Source organism: Lissotriton helveticus, chromosome 3_1 (assembly GCF_964261635.1).
Source record: "Lissotriton helveticus chromosome 3_1, aLisHel1.1, whole genome shotgun sequence".
NCBI classification, from domain to species: domain Eukaryota; kingdom Metazoa; phylum Chordata; class Amphibia; order Caudata; family Salamandridae; genus Lissotriton; species Lissotriton helveticus.
Window position 1 is genome coordinate 148,677,194 of NC_136061.1, and position 19,738 is coordinate 148,696,931.

At 41.8% G+C, this 19,738-nt stretch overlaps 1 protein-coding gene across 1 annotated transcript in view; it reads right to left on the reverse strand.

The window, feature by feature from the left end:
* LOC144822741 (uncharacterized) overlaps positions 1 to 19,738 on the reverse strand; it is a 2,085,503-nt gene that overhangs the window by 444,818 nt on the left and 1,620,947 nt on the right. The window contains exon 95 of the mRNA XM_078680596.1: positions 19,502 to 19,593. Coding sequence (XP_078536722.1) covers positions 19,502 to 19,593 — 92 coding nt within the window. The remainder of the gene's footprint in view (positions 1 to 19,501; positions 19,594 to 19,738) is intronic.

Below are 19,738 nucleotides of genomic sequence, written 5' to 3' on the forward strand. Positions count from 1 at the left end.
TCCATAATTTATGTTGTTTTGTGGATATCTTTTTTTCTATCTAAATAGATCTTGAGAACTCTCCGAACATCTAAAGAGTGAAGGGTCCTTTCTGCTGGTGAAGTAGGGTTATTGAAAAATACCGGAAGTGAAATTGTTTTAATAATGTGACAATCTGACACAACGTTTGGTAAAAAAAATATGAATGTGTTCTTAATATTACTCTATTGCTGTGAACAATTCCAAATGGTTCAACACAAGATAAAGCCTGCAAAAGCTACCTTCCAGGTGAGGTGCTCCATTGAGACCTTGTGTATGAGTTCATAAGGAGGAAACATTCATTTAGATGAAACAAGATTTAACACCCAATTAGGAGCAGGCTGTCTACTAGGAGAAAATGTATTTTTTAATCCTTCTAAGAAGTCTTTAACAACTGGAATAGTAAAGAATGATCTTTGATTCTGTCCTTTTCTGTATGCTGTTATGGCAGCTGAATGCTCTTTGATCGAGTTGAATGGTAATTTTGATCAAGCAAAATGAAGCAGATAACGTAGACTGACATCTTCTTGCCATTTAAATGGATCTTTGTTGTTTTGGAGACACTACATAAACATAATTTCCACTTAAAAGCCTAGAGAATGGCCATAAATTCTGGAGGAAGATTTACGTGTCTCTATTGAATGATTTCAGGAGTAATGCCCCCAAATTCAAGGTGTACGTTGGGGTGAAAAATCTTCACTTGCATCCTCGACAGGAGGTTGTGTTTGCATGGCAAGCTCTTGTGAGGTCTGATGGAGAGGTGAAGGAGTTCTGCATACTACAATTGTATGGGCCACTCTGTTGCTATTAGAATCCTTAAGGGATCTGATGCTTTGAGCTTTATTAGTTCTGGTGGGACTAATGAGATTGAAGGAAAGGTGAAGAGAAAACTTTTCAACCAATCAATCTGAAGGGCATTGCCAAACGAGTTTGATTCCAACATTCTCAATCCAAAGTTTAGGCATTTCACATTTTATTTTGTGGCGAATTAGTCTATGTCAGGAAACCCCCAGTTTTGGAAAATAACTGCATTATCTAATTCTCATTTGTGGTTGTCTATGTAGTGTTTGTTTAGTAGCTCTCCTTGACAATTTTGGATGCTTGGTAAATTAATTGCTTGAATCAATAGATTCCATGCCAGTAACCAATGCTAGGTTTGTTGACCTTCTAGAGACAGAATCATTGATCTGGTAGCCCCTTGCTTGTTTAGATAGTGCAAAGTTGTGTATTGTCTGCTTGAATAGGTAGCCTGCTGGTCATTAGAGATGGCTAGATGGATCAACTTCAGTTCCAGAACATTTATGTGGTACAATTGCTCTTTTTGAGACCATTGACTGTGAGATTTTGTAAAAGTGCTCCCCATCCTTTCAGGGTAGCATCTGTGACAATTGTCTGTTTCGGAAGATCCTGGAAAAAAGTTATTGGTTTTAGTAAATTGCTCCACCACATCAGAGATTGTTCGGCTTGAGTGGTGAGAAAAAGCTTGATTCCCAGTTGTCCTTCCATTGAGATCACTGGTCCTCAGGTACTGATGTAAAGGTCTCATTTGGAGACGTGCCTTCGGTACTAGATAAATGCAAGACACCATTGACCCTAGTAAAGATGAGATCTTTTGAGCTGTTTTACGCAACATTTGCGGCAGTTTGTGGCATTTCTGAAAAATGGTATACACTCTCTCATCCAAAGGATACACTTCTCCTTTTATGGTATCCAGAGTGGCTCCTAGGTAATTGAGAATTTGGCGAGGTGAAAAGATCGACTTCTCATAACTGATACGCAAGCCCAGCCTTTTCAAGAGTTTGGTCATTATGATGAAATTCAACTGCTCTTGACGATAAGAGTGCCTTTACCAGCCAATTGTCTAAATCTGAGTAAATGCAAATCTTCTTTCTCCAGAAGTGAGCTGTAACCAACGCCATGCATTTGGAGAATGTTCTGGGTGCTTACTTTAGACTTAATGGAAGAAATGTGTACTGATAATGAGATTTTTCCACTACAAATCTTAAGAATTTTCTGTGTTTCTTTACTATGGGCCTGTGGAAATATGTGTCTTAGTAGCCCACCTAAGGCATCCATTGTACGTTCATCAATTGTGGGTAGACCTGATGCAGGGCTAGCATCCTGAAGTTTTGTCTCCTGACATATTGTTTTGCCTATCTTAGGTATAGGCGTGAACTCCATTTGTTTGCTTTTGTTGGGTACCAAAAATATCTCGAAAAGATACCTTTTCGAGATAAAGGTATCGGTTCTATTGTAAAAGTTACTTACCTTTGGTAACGCTATATCTTGCAGAGACACAGCCTAGGCGCAGAGTCCTTAGTGTTGAATTCTCTCCAGGCAGCAGTCTGGATCTGAAAATGTTTCAGCAGTACCGCAGTGTGCCAGGTGACAGCATCGTACGGCTCCATCATGACATCAACTTCGGATATGATGTAAGTGGAGCCATAAAGTCCCCTCTGGCACGCAGACTTCAGTTTATTTTGTGAAACCTTCTGCGACAGAACTCGCAGCCATTACAGAAACCGGTTATGGAAACAGTGTGCCAAAAAAGATCAAAAATCTTTGAAACATTAGTAAAGAGGAAACATCAAATAGTATATTAACACCAGACATGGATTTTTAAAGAAACCCCCAATAAAATCAGCAAACGCAGGGCTACAAGAAACTCTATGCCCTGGGGAATAACCCCTATATGAGGGAAAAGACTATGCACTCTATAAACCATTCTGCAATGGAAATAAATGGCATGGCAACAGACAAACAGACCACCCGGGTCCGGTAGGAGTGGGTAGGTCTACAGACATCGTGCTACTTGCACCAAACACATGAGGAACCCCTCGTGTTGATTAACTACGGCAAACTGTGAAGCCTGGTTAGTCCACAGTTCTGTGTAGTTCCAGTACTATCAGGTATCCGACGAGTTAGTCCTATGGTTGATGTAAGTGTGCAGCCTCATCATCCTTCTTATTTTTAGTTGTAGATAGTACCCCTTGTTTTGGTCCTGATAAATCGCCCCCAGACTATTCATTGGCGAGAAACATGTTGACGTACCACGTATAAGAGCGCCACAACCTGAGACATAACCTCAGCTTAGCGCCTTATACCTTTTGTTTTTCCCTAGGGTAGGAGACCCTTGACTAAAATTGTTTTCGTAGGTACTCCCGACCCTATTTTACATTCACTTCAAATACACCAATACACACTAATCTGCACACACCAGGCACCTCATCCCCACTTCACCAAACGGCTGTTGGAAAAAAATCTCCGTTAAAGTGCCCCTACTATAGGGAGCCCGTCGGGTATTGCTTGTGCCGACCCGACGAGGAGCAGCCCGATGATAAAGCATGACACCCGACAGAGTGTGTGAGGGCATTATAATCCAATAAAATGGATTGCCAACTTTGAACTACTTTGGTCAGGTTGGTTTATATTCCCTGTTTATTGACTCTTATCTCAGAGGAACAGCATATCTCTTTTGTTTAATACTTTCCTTGGGCCTTTATGCTGGACCTGTCCAAATGCCCTTTGTCCCCCCTTTGAATACTAATGGACAAACAGAAACCTTCAACACCAGGTTGTGTGTTAAATCACACCATTACATATTATTTTGACAGTGCCAATGTAAAGGTATGATGGTACCAAGAAGACTTTCATAGACAGAACAAAGAAATTAATACTACTCGCTGGTGTGTCATCCAGAGGAAAAGAGAAAACACACCCCCACTCTACCAACCAAACACATTTGGAAAAGGATGTTATTGCAAAATCTAAACAAATGCTAAGTGGCCAGGACAAGTGATTTGTTTAGTCCCAACATAGATTGAGATAGTGATCACTGGTATATAAACCCAGCACTGAAAGGATATAATCCTTATCCCAAAGGTAGTTCGCAGAAAATGAAAAACTACCTTACAGGTCTGAAAGAATCAGCCCGAAAAGGAAAAAGGTTTAAACACCACTCTAGTACCATCTGTCGGATGACAACTATTAACTCCTGTCCCCCAAAAGGGGAAGAAAACTCGATGTCCAAAAAGAGTCCATGCATGATAAAAGTCATATAGTCTGCATTGTTCATGACAATAAAAAATCTGAAAAAGTACTGCCCTAATAAAATCCCAAAACAGGACTTTAGGAATTAATTTAAGGGAAAGATGAACTACAACGCCTCCTTCATATAAATCATTTGGACAAAATGAAAAATCATATTCACTCTATGCACCAATTGTATAACATCTTGCCACAAATATACATATATAGACATAAATTACCTACTGGCGGTCGCCAGTAGGTAGTTATAGTTAGGACCTAGTTAACATAGGAAAATCACAACATTACAATCCCAATAACTTTGGCGCCGATTGACAAATCTTTGCAAAACTTTCAAAACTTATGGCCCGCTTCAGTCCGCTCCTATCTTGAAAGTTTTGGGGTGTTTCGGCAAGCGGGGGCCGACAAAAAAGGGGGTCCCAAAACGTGTTTTCTCAATGCAGTTTTCCACAGGAAACTTTAGACATGGCTACAGCCCGAACTGCTGAACGGAATAATGCCAAATTTGGCTAAAAGGTAGCCCTTGGTTCAGAAAGAGCCCTTTTTGTTCAATGGTGTAAATCCGTTCAGTAGTTTTTTAAACATTAATGGAAAAATAAATATATATAGCTGGGCGAAGCCTAACCACACATCTCATCGTGAGATCTGATTGGCTGTCAGCACTTCATCCAAGAAGTGATGGCAGCCATCTTGGGACCAATATACATGATAGCACCTCATTAAAAAGCTTTGCAGTTAATAGAAGGTTTTAAGACTTTAGTTACATTATAAATCATTTGTTGATGGTACCATACTCTTTTTAGGAATTGTGGTGTGTTCTAAGGTGACTTTACCATGTGAAAAGCCTTCTGCTGGGATATCATGAATCATGTTAGAGAGAAAACTATTTTCTCATGCTTTCCCACAGAGGTTTGGAAGGTGATCTATAAGCTAAACTGAGAGCATATTTTCTGTAAATTCACATTATCTTTCTCAGTCATGTGAGAATGAAGTCTGACATTCTCAGTAAAACATGTACATCAAAACAAGGGCAGAGACTGTCAGTTGATTCCTTTGTGTTCTACTGCAGCTTCCCAGAGTGCTAACAGTCCTACTTATGGCAAACGTATTGCAAACCTGAAGCCATCTTGATTAGAATAAAGTGGTAACTCTTAAAACATTTAATTTAAAAAGTAACATGAGGGGGTTCATTTTGCCATAGAATTAGTGCTGCAGAAAGAAAAATTAGGGCACATTTTGAGTGACTTCTCAAATCCTCTTCTATTTCATTAAAAAATTCTGACATGCAGAATGAAACATGCACTTTCAATACCAGCAGCAGACTTCCCTGGTGAGCAGTAGCTTTACGTCAGTGATCTAATAAGCAACTAGAGTGCTAACATTCTGAATTTATGGCAAATTTGTGCCACCAGAGACAAAAGAGCCCAAATGTAGCACAAATATCACCCAGATGTAGCCCAAGTATAGCACAATGACAGAATGTCCCAGAGTGTTCTAAAGAACAACTTGAGCACTAACAGTCTTACTTATGACAAAAGTATGGCACACCTGAAGCCATCTTGATTGGAATAACGTGGTAACACTTAAAACATTTAATTTGTAAAGGAACAAAATGAGGGGGTTCATTTTGACATAGAAATTATGATTAGTGCTGCAGAAAGAAAAATCAGGGCACATTTTGACTTCTCAAATCCTCTTCTATTTCATAAAAAAATTCTGACATGCAGACTGAAACATGCACTTTTAATACCAGCAGCAGACGTCCGTGGTCAGCAGTAGCTCTACTACAGTGATCTAATGAGCAACTATAGTGCTAACATGAGGAATTTATGGCAAATGTATGACATATCTGAATACCTTCTTGATGGAATCAAAGCAAAAACTGAAAGCATTTCCTACTGAGGAGACTGCAGTAAATGAGGAAATTAGGAAACTTTATAACAAATAAATCTCCCAAGATGGCCACCCGAGACAAAAGAACCCAAATGTAGCACAAATATCACCCAGATGTAGCCCACATATAGCCCAATGACAGAAGTGTACAAAACACTTTTTATGTATTGTGTTATTGCAGTTTTATATAGTTCAGACTTGTCAGGCATTGGAGTGCTTTACATGAGCATTGGTTACATCACACAAGGACAAATTTATTTTGGTTTTAGACATGGGGAAATTAAGTGATATGACCAGAATCACAGAATGTCGAGCTGAAGCAGAAACCCCATCCTGGTTCTGTAATTGCAAAGTCTGCAGCTCTGGGTGTAACACCACATCCTCTCCCCTAACTGCAACATTTAATCAAGTGGTCAACTGGATACAAAAACATAAACATAACAAATAATTGCAAAAAAGTGCTTTTTCGCTATTTGAAAACTCAGAAAATATGTCCTCATTTTAGTTTTTTAGAGTGCTAACCATAATTTTGATGCAAATAAGACCCACTCATATATGTAATTTCTAAAGGAAATGCTCTAGGTATTACAGTTTTGATTACATCAAGATGACGTCTAAATATAGAATGTTAGCAATCTAGTTCTTCATTAGGATACTGTTGAGAGGGAGAGGCCAGGGGCACGGACTCTGAAAATTGAAGGCAGGTAGGAGGGTGCAGAGGCAACAATTTGACGGCAGGAAGGGCAGTGGCAGCACAACAGACTATGGAGGGCAGTGGAAAGGTGGGCAGGGTCAACAGACCAACAATAAAGGACTGGCAAGAGAGGCTGTGGCAATATAATAGACCATTGTGGGCAGAAGGAAGAGGCAGTGGTAGTACAACCATACATGCCAACAAACCCGATTCAGCCAGGAAACGTCCAACGTTTTTAAGTCCAAATGGGCTTTATTTGATATGTTTCCTGACTACAATCTCCTCTTTTTCAATGTAATGTCAAAGGGGATAATCAATACCCCAGTTTTTTTCAAAATCTCCCTCTTCAAGTATAAAATGTTAGCAGGTATGGTACATTGGATCATGGAAGGCAGGAGGAATTGGGGTAGGGACATGGACTCGGATAACAGAGGACAGGAGGGACATGGAGCGGTGCACCAAACTGACCCTACAGGGCAGGCATTAGGGTTTGCAGCAGCACAATACATCACACAGGGCATGCGGGATGGGAGTGCAGCACAACAATCCATAGAAAGCAATAGGGAGGGGACAGGACCATGCACATGGGCAACAGAGAACTGAGGAGAAAGAGGCAATGGTAGCTAGCTGACCATAATGGACAGACAGGAGAGAAAGCTGCAGCGTAACAGAACATAAAGGGCAGGAGGGACGGATCAGGGACATTACAATGGAACAGACAAGCCAGGAGGGAGGGAATAGGGGTCGGGACATGGAAACAGAGGGCTGGGGGCAAGGGGGCAGGGCAGGAGCAGCAAGATGACCATGGAGGTCAGGCAGGATGGGCCCTAGAAGCAAGACACACCATGGAGAGCAACAGTGAGGCTATAATGGCATACACACAGACCATGGAGGGGAAGGTGGGGGGGTCAGGGGCAGCTAGCTGACCACACAGAGAAGGTGGGAGGGGCCGTGGCAGCACAGAAAACCATGCATGGCAAACGGGAGGGTTAGTGGCAGCACATTAGCTATGAGGGGCAAGAAGGAGGATGCGGAGGCATGCACAAAGGACCATGTGGGATAGAAGTGAGGGTCAGGACCTGGGCAGAGACAAGGGAGTTCAGGGGAAGGGGCCTCACAACAGACCTCGAGGGGCAGGCAGGAGGAGCAGTTGCAGCACAACAGACCAGGGAGGTCAGAAGGGTGTGGCAGTAAAATGGACCATGGAAGACAGGAGGAAGGGGATAGGGGCATGGAATGTGGACAGGCAGGGTGGAGGTGGCAGGAACAGGTTACAGTCATCTGACAATGCTAGGCAGGTGGGAGGGGAGTGGCAGCTCAACAGGTCCATGGAACATGGTGGCCAGAAAGGATGGAGCAGGGGCATGCACACAGACATCGGATGGCAGGGGGAAGGAGAATAGGGACAGCAAGCTAAGCACAGAGGCTAAGCAGGAGGTCAATGATGGGGCATAGAATTGGGCAATGGAGGGCAGGAGGAGTGGACTGGTACATCATGCTAAATGGAGGGCAGTGGCAGCACATCAGACCATGCATGGCAGGTGGGAGGAGGCTAGTCCATGGATTTAGACACAGAGGATAGGGAGGAGGTGGAGGGCAGTGGCAGAACAACGGCACACAGGGCTGTAACATGGGAGCAGGGACATGGACTTGGACAATGAGTAGCTAGGCTACTAGTACAGCTACAATATTCTGTGGACAATGCATGCAGACCTCTAACCAGCTACATACTATTGATACGCTCTTCTAAATACCAAGTTAGTACCTATGCAGTCTAGGAATCCTTCTGTCTGTCCCATGCACTTCTCCATTCACCCATTCAGCACTATCTATGTATCCTATCACTCCATGAATACCTAAGCACTTATTAATTCAGCACGCACTTTCTTTGCAACACTGAAATTACTCCAGTTATTAGTCGTATACTTAAGGAATGGCGTAGTCACTAACACAAGTGCAGGTACAATATTTTGTACACTATGCATGCACACCTCTAACCAGCTACAAACTATTGATACGCTCTTCTACTACCCAGTTAGTACCTATGCAGTGTAGGAATCCTCCTATCTGTCCCATGCATGTCTCCAATCGCCCATCCAGCACTATCTACTTATCCTATTACTCCACCAATACCTAAGCACTTATAAATTCACTATACACTCTGTTTGTAATACTGTAATTATTCTAGTTACTAGTCATGAACTTATGGAATGGCCTAGCTACTAACACAAGTACAGCTATAATATTTTGTGCACTATCCAAGCAGATCTCTAACTAACTACATACTAATGATACACTCTCCTAAATACCCAGTTAGTACTCATGCAGTGTAGGAATCGTCCAGTCTGTCCCATGCACTTCTTTAATCACTTATCTACCACTATCTACTTATCCTATCTCTCCACCAATACGTAAGCACTTATAAATTAAGTGTTCACTCTGTTAGCAGCCCTGTCATCATCCCAGTTACTAGTGGTATTCTTATAAAATGACCTAGGCACCAACACAAGTACACATCAAATATACTGTGCATAATCACTACAAATCTCTAAGCAGAAACATACTATTGGTCCACTCCATTAAACACTGAAGTAGTACCCATGCAGCGTAGGATACTTCCTGTCAGTCTCATGCAATTCTTCAATCACCCATCCAGCACTATGTTCTTATTGTATCAGTCTGCCAATACCTAAGCACTTATGGGGCAGATTTACAAGCACCCTGCGAAACCAGTACATCACTTTTTGTAACGTAATGATGGCGTCAGGCACTCCTTCATATTTACAAGGAAAGGAAAAGCCACCCTGCATGGTTTCCTCTCCTTGTAAATACGAGCCCTTCATACACAGAACTTTGCGTTAAAGGAGCGTTCCATAGGTGTTGCTGTGGGTGTTCCCACGCAACACCCATAGAACAAGACACATCTCTAGATTTATGAGCAATTGTAAATCTGGAGATGTGTGTGAATGCAGCACCATCCTAACGTTTCTGTAGCAAGGCGCAATGAGGAGAATTGTTTTCATTCCTCCTCATTTTTTCCTCTTTCAATGCATGCTGCATTCCACAGCATACATTGAAAGAGGAGAATGCCTTTACTGATTGTTTTTCTGCAGGAAGGTGCCCCTTCCTGCACAAAAACAATCTTCGTACGATACAGACATTCTTACACCATGGTGCAAGGGTGCCTGTATCACCGCATGGAGCAGTTTGTGCAGCAGTGCAGAGGGAAGCACAGAGTTGCAACATATTCATGTATATATGTCACATCCCTTTGCTTCAGAAGTGCCACAGTGCAGTGCAGCTAAAGAGCTTGCAGTGTCCCGCTTCAGTACTTCCTCATAAATCTTCACCTATAAATTCACCATACACTACTAATGCATTCTTTCAGTCAATCATGCCGTATACATATATTCAACCAAACTTTCACACATTACTTTGCAATTATAGTTCTTTCTTTAACCACTTGGATGCTAAGGTACCTGATATTCTCCCATGTAATTTCCATTGAAATCAATGGAAACTCCATGACGAGCTGAGCTCGTCATGAGCGTCGAAGGGGTTAACCAGATAAGGTAGTTCTGATAAGAACTTTTTTTTTCTTTTATATTTCTTTTTTATTTTTATAACAATTTTGTATGTTTTGGGGGTGCTTTTTCAAAACATTAACAAAAAAAGTACTAATATAACAGGCAACTTTTGGAATTACTTATCATTCCAAAAACAAAAAAATGAACAATGATCGGTGCGTTGCGCAGCACAAACTGCATCCACCGACTGCTCACCGAAGCATATACGTTTCTTACACTTCACGCAGTGTAGCTCGAGAAAGGCGAATTCTGGCCTAATGTCAATTGCAGGTGTTCCTGAGGACGCTCCAGACGTACTTCCCACAGCAGGTGAGGGGTTCAAAGCAGCTCGCCTCGTTTCCTCCCGAGCAAGATTGAGAGGATGTGTGGTCCGGAGATGCTTGTACATAGAAGCAGTGCCACATGAGTATTTTTTTTACTGCCTCTTGGCAGGACTCGGTACCGTACAGCGCATGTGTCGCGAATTCGCTGGAGCAGGATTCGCGGACTGGTCACATACCAATCGCGCACATCACGTAATAATAAATGTATATGATGTAACTGAAAAACATGCAGCCGTCGCACACCGTACGTGGATCCTTCACGACTTTTCTAAAATGGCAGCTAGAATCCGCACACCCACCGTGATGTGTACGCTTTGAGTGCGCGACTCAGAAAAATTTTGGGGGTAAAAAGAAAATAATATATATATATTAAAATTAAAAAAATTAAACAATATTTCAGTTTGAATTTTCAGAAAAATATATAATGTTATTTAATGAATAAAATATTTATAAATAGACAGTTAAAAAACTGTAGAAAATCAGTACAAAAAAATAGGTATAACTACTATTACACTTATAAATTAGCATTTAAAAAACCTTTGAAATTCACTGAAAAAACAATAGGTTTCAGAGACGTTGTAGTTAGAAATTAGCATTTAAAAAAAGCTTTGAAATTCACTGAAAAAAACATAGGTTTCAGAGACGTTATAGTTAGAAATTAGCATTTAAAAAACCTTAGAAATTCACAGAAAAAAGCATAGGTTTCAGGGGTGTTATAGTTGGCTGGACATTTCACTCGTACAAAACCATAGAAATTCCTCTGTTATTGTTAGTTCAGCTAACTATAACTCGCGCACCCGCAATGCACTGCTGATGATGTCACATATTAAATCATTCATGACATGGTCAGTGACATCACTGATGACATAATCTACGTAACAATCTGATACACCTCATCATACACTAGTATATTTATCATCACTCACTGTAAAATACAGAGTACCATATTTGTACCATAGAGTACCATATTTGAAACCATTGACACACCAATACCAGTAACTACATACCCACTCATTACACACAGAACAACCCATTCAACAACAGAATCACTTATACATGCAGTTACTAATTAATAGAACACTATCAAATGCACTTATACACATATATAGACATCGACACATCAGCAGTCATCTTAGTCGGTTATGCAGTCATCCTACTCACTCATGAAAAAAATTGATCACACTTACATTTATTCACCTACACACTTATTCACACAACACCTCATTTATTCAAACACATAGTAACTCATAGTTAATATGTTAAAAAATCTCCATTACAATTATACACTCATTCATATAGTTACTTTCACAATCACTGACTCTTACATATACGTATTTATATACACCAACTCTCACATACAATGCCTTTAATTTTTTTATTTTGTTGAAGATGTACAACTAAAACATATATTCGCTCACAAACACACAAATAAATACACTCAGTCACCCAAACAACTGTTTCCACATGCACTCTGAAACCTATACACCTAGTCAATCAACCATTCACACATCTATGCATAGAGTTACACACACCCCGTCCAACCACACACAAAATCAGTGTTCCATACAAATACTCACCCAACTAATCAATAACTAATATACACACTCATGTAGTTAGTGATTAACTGATGCAGCATGTTATACAACAGAGACAGTGATGCACACATTCACATAGTTTAGTTACTAATCCATGTATTAAGTAAGACACTTTTAATTACTCACTTAGACAGTCAGACAGCTACTAAATCCTCCATCCAGACAGTTGTATATCCACTCAATCTTCAATACAGATTGGTATATGTATAATACATGTTTTAATTTCAAACTAAACCACATTCACTGGATGATGTCATCAGTGATGTCATCATAGATGTCATCAGTGATATCACTGACCATGTCATGAATGATGTAATATGTGACATCATCAGCAGTACATTGCGGGTGCGTGAGTTATAGTTAGCAGAACTAACTATAACGGAAGAATTTCTATGGTTGTGTACGCGTGAAATTGTCCAGCTAACTATAACACCCCTGAAACCTATGGTTTTTTCTGCTAATTTCTAACAATAACGTCTCTAAAACCAATGTTTTTTACAGTGAATTTTAAAGCTTTTTTAAATGCTAATTTCCAACTATAACATCTCTGAAACCTATGTTTTTTTCAGTGAATATATATATAAACATAAATGTGTTACCAGACACTCCGATTGACTCGGCAATTCACAAGAGTTCACTGGTCAATAACTACTGCCAGTATCATAGTCTGACGGACTGAACACAACTTCGATTTCTGAAAAAGCTCAACACCAAGACAAGCTAGAAAAAGAAAATTAACCACATCTTTAATTAAAATCGATTTCTTTTCTCCCTTGTTCTGTTTTTTTTCTTCTCAAATATGTGTAACACATTTAACACAGTCATGTATACTTTGTATACATAAGAACTAACTAGAACTGAGAAACAAGTTCCAAAAGCGCTCTTTCAATAATATTAAAAAAGGGTAACACACCAGAAGTACAGTTCCCAAACCTCTCATAAAATAAATCCCTGTAAAACAACAGGCACCAACGACACTTGTGATCTAAGAAAATATATGAAACACAGCACACATTATATCATGTATACACTGTATAACAAAAAAACACTCTGAAATGAGAGGTTCTGGAAAAATATACAACCCAGAGAGAAAAAAGAGCATACTCTGCCACCAACACAACTCTGTAGGTGACTTGCAGTAAAAAAAAGCTGCCTGTCAAATGGTATCCTAAATAACTCACACCACAAGAATTAACAGTCATGATTCCTAACAAATTGAGGAATGCAGAAAATAATAGGTATCTCCTCTCCAGAAAATAAGTAATGCCAATCAGGCAGAGCCATTTATATCAAGAATATCATAGGAAGAAGAAAAACGTACCATAAAGCCCACCACCCTTCTATTATAAGAGTGTCCCCCAGACCTTTAAAGATGATTGGTTGCCTGGTTGGAGACCAAAACAGCTCGACACCCTAGGACATATTGCCTGAGGGCAAGGACAACAAGCCATCAAGTTTACATTGATTGTGGGATAAGTTTGCCCAACCCGTGCATCATAAACAGAATCCCTTGCCTGCCCCCTGGATAGCTGCCACAGTGGTCCTTTACCACGTTGTGCTACTACTCTTGGACAAAATTGGACATCGACCAGACCTCGAGCATATACCCCATCCGGCTCATCCATCAGGGCATGGAATCTGTGAACTTGCCACTGACCGTTGAGACCTAGCAGTTTGGCAGATGCCAGGTTGAGTTACCTTGATAGCTATAGAGGAGATGGTTTATGGCCTTCCCCCTCGGCCGTCACCTACCCAGCCGGACTTTGGCCAGACTTTCCTTCATCTCTCTGCCGTATCTCCCCCCTACCATTTTACCTTACTTTCCTACCCTTCTACACTTCTTTTATCTCTTCTTCTATGTTCTTTAAATGTTTTTTGCAACATATGTAACTTGTAACTGATGTAACTTTTTATGTAAAGCGCTCTGATACCTCCGGGTCTAGCCAGCGCTAAAACTCATCAAATAAAATAAATAAAAATAAAATAAACCTTGGCTGCCAATTTATAGCACTACAATATGGAGCAGGGATAGGAATTGCCTGCAGTTAAGGTAATATTTATGCCTTCACTACGGACTGTTCCTTTGCCATAAAGGAAGAATTCACAAACAAATAGCATTAAAATAATGCAATCATATACTCTGAGTCAGAGCAACGCTTCAACACGTTGAAGCACCGATTACTCGAAGAGTAAAACCAAAGAGTCACTGTACACCAGCCTATAACTGGCCTAACCATGTGTCTCAAATGAACACTGAGGCCATATAACTTGCATTGTAAACAGCTACTAAAATGGATGCAACAGATTTGCTTACATACAGGAAGTCACTTCTCTTAATGATAGCCTCTTGAGTGGAAAACTCATCCTCATGGCCAGGAAAGAAAGGGAATCTCCCTTGAATATTGAAATTATCAATCAAAAAGAAATGACACGGAGGTCATAACCACCACTCCCCACTGGGGTCTACGTGGTAGTACTGTTAACTAAAATTTAACAATTACAACGTCCTAATAGGGCTACATCTTGCCCAACAAAAACATCCATCTCAAGCCCAAGGACATACAAAACAAAGAGCGACAGAAATTCAGGACTACGACTCTGTAGTTCTCAGTCTTAATGCCGCATCTGCGTGATTTCCATAGAGACGGGCACCGTCAAATGGTACGTCAGCCAAAGTCGACTGGACAGCCTCCAAGAAACCCAAAGAGGCCAACCAAGACCAATGCTTTAGCGCCACTGCACATGCCATGGCCCGACCCACAGAGTCTGTTGTGTCCATGCCACACCTTATGGCAAGCCCAGCAACTTGCTTACCGTCTCTAACCAGGTTGCCTACATCAGCACAGAGGTTATCTGGAAGAGATGGGAGCATGTTCTGTAAAGAATCACATAAAGCATAGGAAAAGCGCCCCCAGCACACAAGACATGGTGGCTCTCAATGCTGAGTTGGCTGAAGCAAAAATATGCTTATCACAAGCATCAAGCCCCCTATCATCCTTTTCCACCGGAGTCTTAGGAGTAGAATACTTGTCCTGAGAAGTTGTTGCAGCCTAGGTGACCACGCAACTAGCAGAAGGATGCCCTTGCAAGCAAACTGGGTCCCCAGGTGCAGGCAATTGTCTACGCACAACATCACGGTCCACTGAGACCCGGGATCTGGCTTGGCTCAGGCACCTAACATATTAGCAATTAGGGACTCACAATAAGGAAGAACAGGCTCTTCTCCCATCTGCCCCTGGCAAAGGATCTTAAACATAGGGTCTGTAGACCTCTGAACTGTGAAAAGATTTATTTTGGAATCAGCACCCATCAAAAGTTATCATATAAGTCCTTTCACATCGAATCAATCCAAAGAGAAATGATGTAATGAACAGGTCCGGACTCCACTGGTGATCGAAATATATTCTTTATTACTTCATCCAAACAATAAAATCCAGAAACACAAGTGACTTTCTCTTAGCCAACGTGTTTCGTCTCAAAGAAGAGACTTCTTCAGGGCTCAAAAAGGTCAATGCCTAGATCAATTTTGGAATGGTATTCACGATAATCAACATCAAGTTGTATTTATTTCAAATCTGTTGTAGTACACTGTAGCTGTTTAAACGTTATGCGGCATGGTGGCCAGCAACAAAGAGCAGGGTCCGTAGTCAGGTAGTAACCTACCTGACCGCGGACACTGCTCTTTGTGGAGTCCAGACCTGTTCATTACAACATTTCTCTTTGGATTGATTTGATGTGAAAGGACTTATATGATAACTTTTGCTCCTTGGTTTCCCAAGCACCATCACGACACCAGCTAGCCACTTATATTAATAGGTGCAGTTCTCTTGCCTCAACCCATTTCTGTTATTACTTCTGAACTGTGGGCAGTGATAATTTTAAAATAGCAGCCTCTTTCCTCAGCATGTCTGCAAAGGAGGAACTTGACCCGGTGGCAAGACTAGGGGGAGATAGCAACCCGGAGGCTGGTGAAGAATACAGTCCACTAGCCTCAGCAAGAGCTGTAAGCCCTCTCTCCTCCACCTGAAACACATTGGTGTCCAAAATGGGCTGAAAAAGTCCTGCCCCAGTCGACACCCTTCCTGAAAAGGGTCCAAAAACTGTATAATCCCCTTAGGCTGCATTGCCGGATCTGCCGCCGACTCCGTACGATGCCAATCTGCACCATCACAAAGTCAACAGAGGAAGGAGAGGCGTCTTCGACATGCGCCACTGACGACAATGTCAGAGTTGGTTGGTCAAAGAACAGTTTTGACTGCAAAGATCCCAAGGACTATGAGCCTGCGCAAAAGCGACGTCAGCCAGTGTCGACCAATGCCGATCCCTCAACTCCAATGGCCCAATCGTCACCGAGGACAATTCCTCCGGTGGCGTCCCACTCACCTCCTTGGGGCCTAGAGGTGCTCCAGAGGGAGATTGGGTCTCAAAGATGAGGTGTGAGGAATAATAATATTCCCTCATCTGAGCCTTTAACACCCTGGCTCCCAGAAATATGGAGACATGTGGTGGGGAGTCACCTATGGCATCCTCAACTGTCGAGTTTGAAGAGCCATGGGAGATGGAGTCTCTAGGCGGTGAAGTCTGAAAGTGCCGTGACTTCAACCGCCCCTTACCTTTCGACTTCCCTGGAGAATGAAGTCCTCTAGACCGTGATCGGCTCCCAGATCACCCCGCACATGCTCTTCCCGGGATGAGATAGACCGAGGCTGGGACGCCTCCAAGGATCACGATACACACGCCGCCATCAATTTTAAATGCCGCTCCTTCCACAACTTCTGTTTTAACTTCTGGCAGGAACCACAATGCTCGGCGTTGTGGTGTTCACCAAAACCCCACATACAAATTGAATGCAGGTCCGTGACCAACATATGTCGGTTACAAGACCCACAAGGTTTGCAACCTGTCGATATCAGACAAGAGCACACTGCTCCACCGTCACCAGGTGTCTAAGTAGGTCAGGCAAAAATTACCTGAGGAACCGCTGCTCCAGATCAGCGTTACAGTGCAGAAAAGAAGAAACTGCCATTCACGAGCCGCAGGGGACTTATATGGCTCCACTGACTTAACATTCGGAGACAACGTCACCACGGAGGCATACGATGCCTTCCCCTGGCGTGCAAGGGGACTGCTGAAAAATTTCCGGTTACAGACTGGCACCTGGAGAGGTTTCAAAGTTAAGCAATCTGCAGCTAGTTGTCTCTATCAGATGCTTGGAGTAGAGACTGGTATTCGTAATGGAGTATGTTTGTACTGGATGGTGAAGCTATTTTACATAATTTATAGGATCCATTTGTTGGTGGTTACTAAACTCCACTCTGCGGTTTCTACTGTTTTGATGCCGATAATGCCTTTAAAGAGTATTGGTGGTGCTTCTGCTGTTGTTCCTGCTAACCTCTTCCTAGATTATTCCTAGGATGGAATTGTTGTTGTTGATGTTGCTGATGATGACCTAGGGACTGAGAATAGAAAGTCCATTGAGGGGAAATTAGTAGAACCCTCTGTCTGGTATTGGGTACAATAAAACCTCTTTGTTTACTCTAAACCCAGGGCTTTAAGTTTAAGGTGTTTTGTCTCTTTCTTCATTCTCTCCATTTCTTTGTTCATATGACCACCAAAAAGAATTGGCCCAGTAAAAGGAAGGTTGATCATTTTCAACAGAGCATCCGGTTTCAGGGATCCCAAGACAACCTGCGAAGAGATATGCCTTAGCAGAATTGTGTAATGGCCAGATCTGCTTCATCTTTGGATGCACTGATAAATTGATTTGAGACAGCCTGTCCCTCTTGTACAATCAATGCACAACCAACCCTTACATTAAGAAGGGCAGAGGGAATGAGAGACAGAATTTGGTCTACCTCCGTTTGCACTCTCCTAGTTGAATATTAATTGCACATCAAGCAAACGTGTCGATATGAGGTTGAATGAAATACCTACGTATCCTAGTAAGAGATAATGCCTCTTTGTTGAGGATACTCTTATGTGCCAACTGTCACATTAAAGGAACCTGGGATATTAGTAAAAATATATGGAATAGAGGTTGCCTTGTTATTTTCTAGCGCTTGGACGCCTCCGGGCAGCAATTCGCGCTCTATAACATTCATTCTTCACATCCATTTCCATTTCCATTTCCAATAAGCTCACACCCCCCCTGGGTATTATGCTTCATCATCAGTTATCCATGCTCACCAAAGAATCTTATGGTGGGCTGGCACTGGGCTGCATCGAGGGTCCTTGCAAGGAAGAAGTAAAGGATGCATATGAGAATTAAAAATCCCATTCCCCTTCGGAATGGTTCCGTCCTGAGCACCAGTGCTCATGACAAAACCATTCCGTCATGTGCATAGACACACAAAGTCCCTCTGCTGCAGACAGCAGAGGGATTTCCTTTTTTTATTTTTGCCTTGGGAAGTGGGGAAGAGCTTCCCTAACAACCCAAGGCTTTTTTTTCAATGTAATGATGATTACACACATGGCCCCGTGAAGTTGATGAATTGAAAATTAAACTGAAACTTACTTACACCCCTCCCGACATCACGGGGGCCCGCATTGGGCCCCCAATTGCGAAATCCGCATGCCTTTCTGTTTCGGCAATGCCGCCACGGAAAGGCGGATCCCGGCATGCATAGTAATATGGATGGCGGTGTCTAACAGACACTGCCACCATGTTCAAACCTTTTCCGCCCGGATGACTCATTGACCAGGCGGAAAAGCGGTGGATGGTCTTCCCGTCCGTCGCGGTACCCCCCGCCAACATAATCAGGTGGGGGTAAATTGCATGGGGGCAGTGGATAATGGGGGACGGATCTCTATCCCGCCTGCCATTATAACAGACCCCAAAGTTTTGATGAAGGGAAATATGTGCTCAGTAGTGGGCTTGCATTACAAGATCTCAGTGAAATAATCGAAAAAGCAGGTGCTAAATGGGACTGTTACACCTCATGGAACTGGAAATTATGTTGATTTGATGTGCAGTTTCTATCCCTCCAGTTCGGTGCAACTCGTATCTGAGGCCTAAATAGAGCCTGCACACTTTTACCTCATTCCACATTTAATCAGCAGGAACACATTTATCTGAAATGGAGTCATATTCCTAAGACTCTACATTCACTGTATATATTTAGGCTCCTGTTTTTTTTCTTTTAGATTACAATGCAGGGAGTTAATGAGTTAATATTAGCACCCAAGAGATGGTTAATTACATACAATGCACTCTAGCATAACAATTATTTATTTGCCAATTTCCATTATTCCTCATTCAGACATTTTCATTGTTTTTATGTCTTCATCATATCATTGTTACTGTACCAACCAATGTTTGATATGGCATTTTAGAACAGCACTAACCTTCTTCAGGCTCTTTAAGAAATATTGTGGGATTGGCCCTCCAGGTTCAGTTGTAAGCCAAACGCAGAAATGGCTCTCTTCCTTATGAGACTCTGTGGAAAAATAGGTGGAGAATGTGATCAAAGAGAGTTCTCTTTTCAATTGAAGGTTCTACTACTGCCAACCAAGCACAGTACAATTTAATACTTTACAGGAAACATGGCCTACTTGAAACAAGTTTATTCTTAATACAAATAA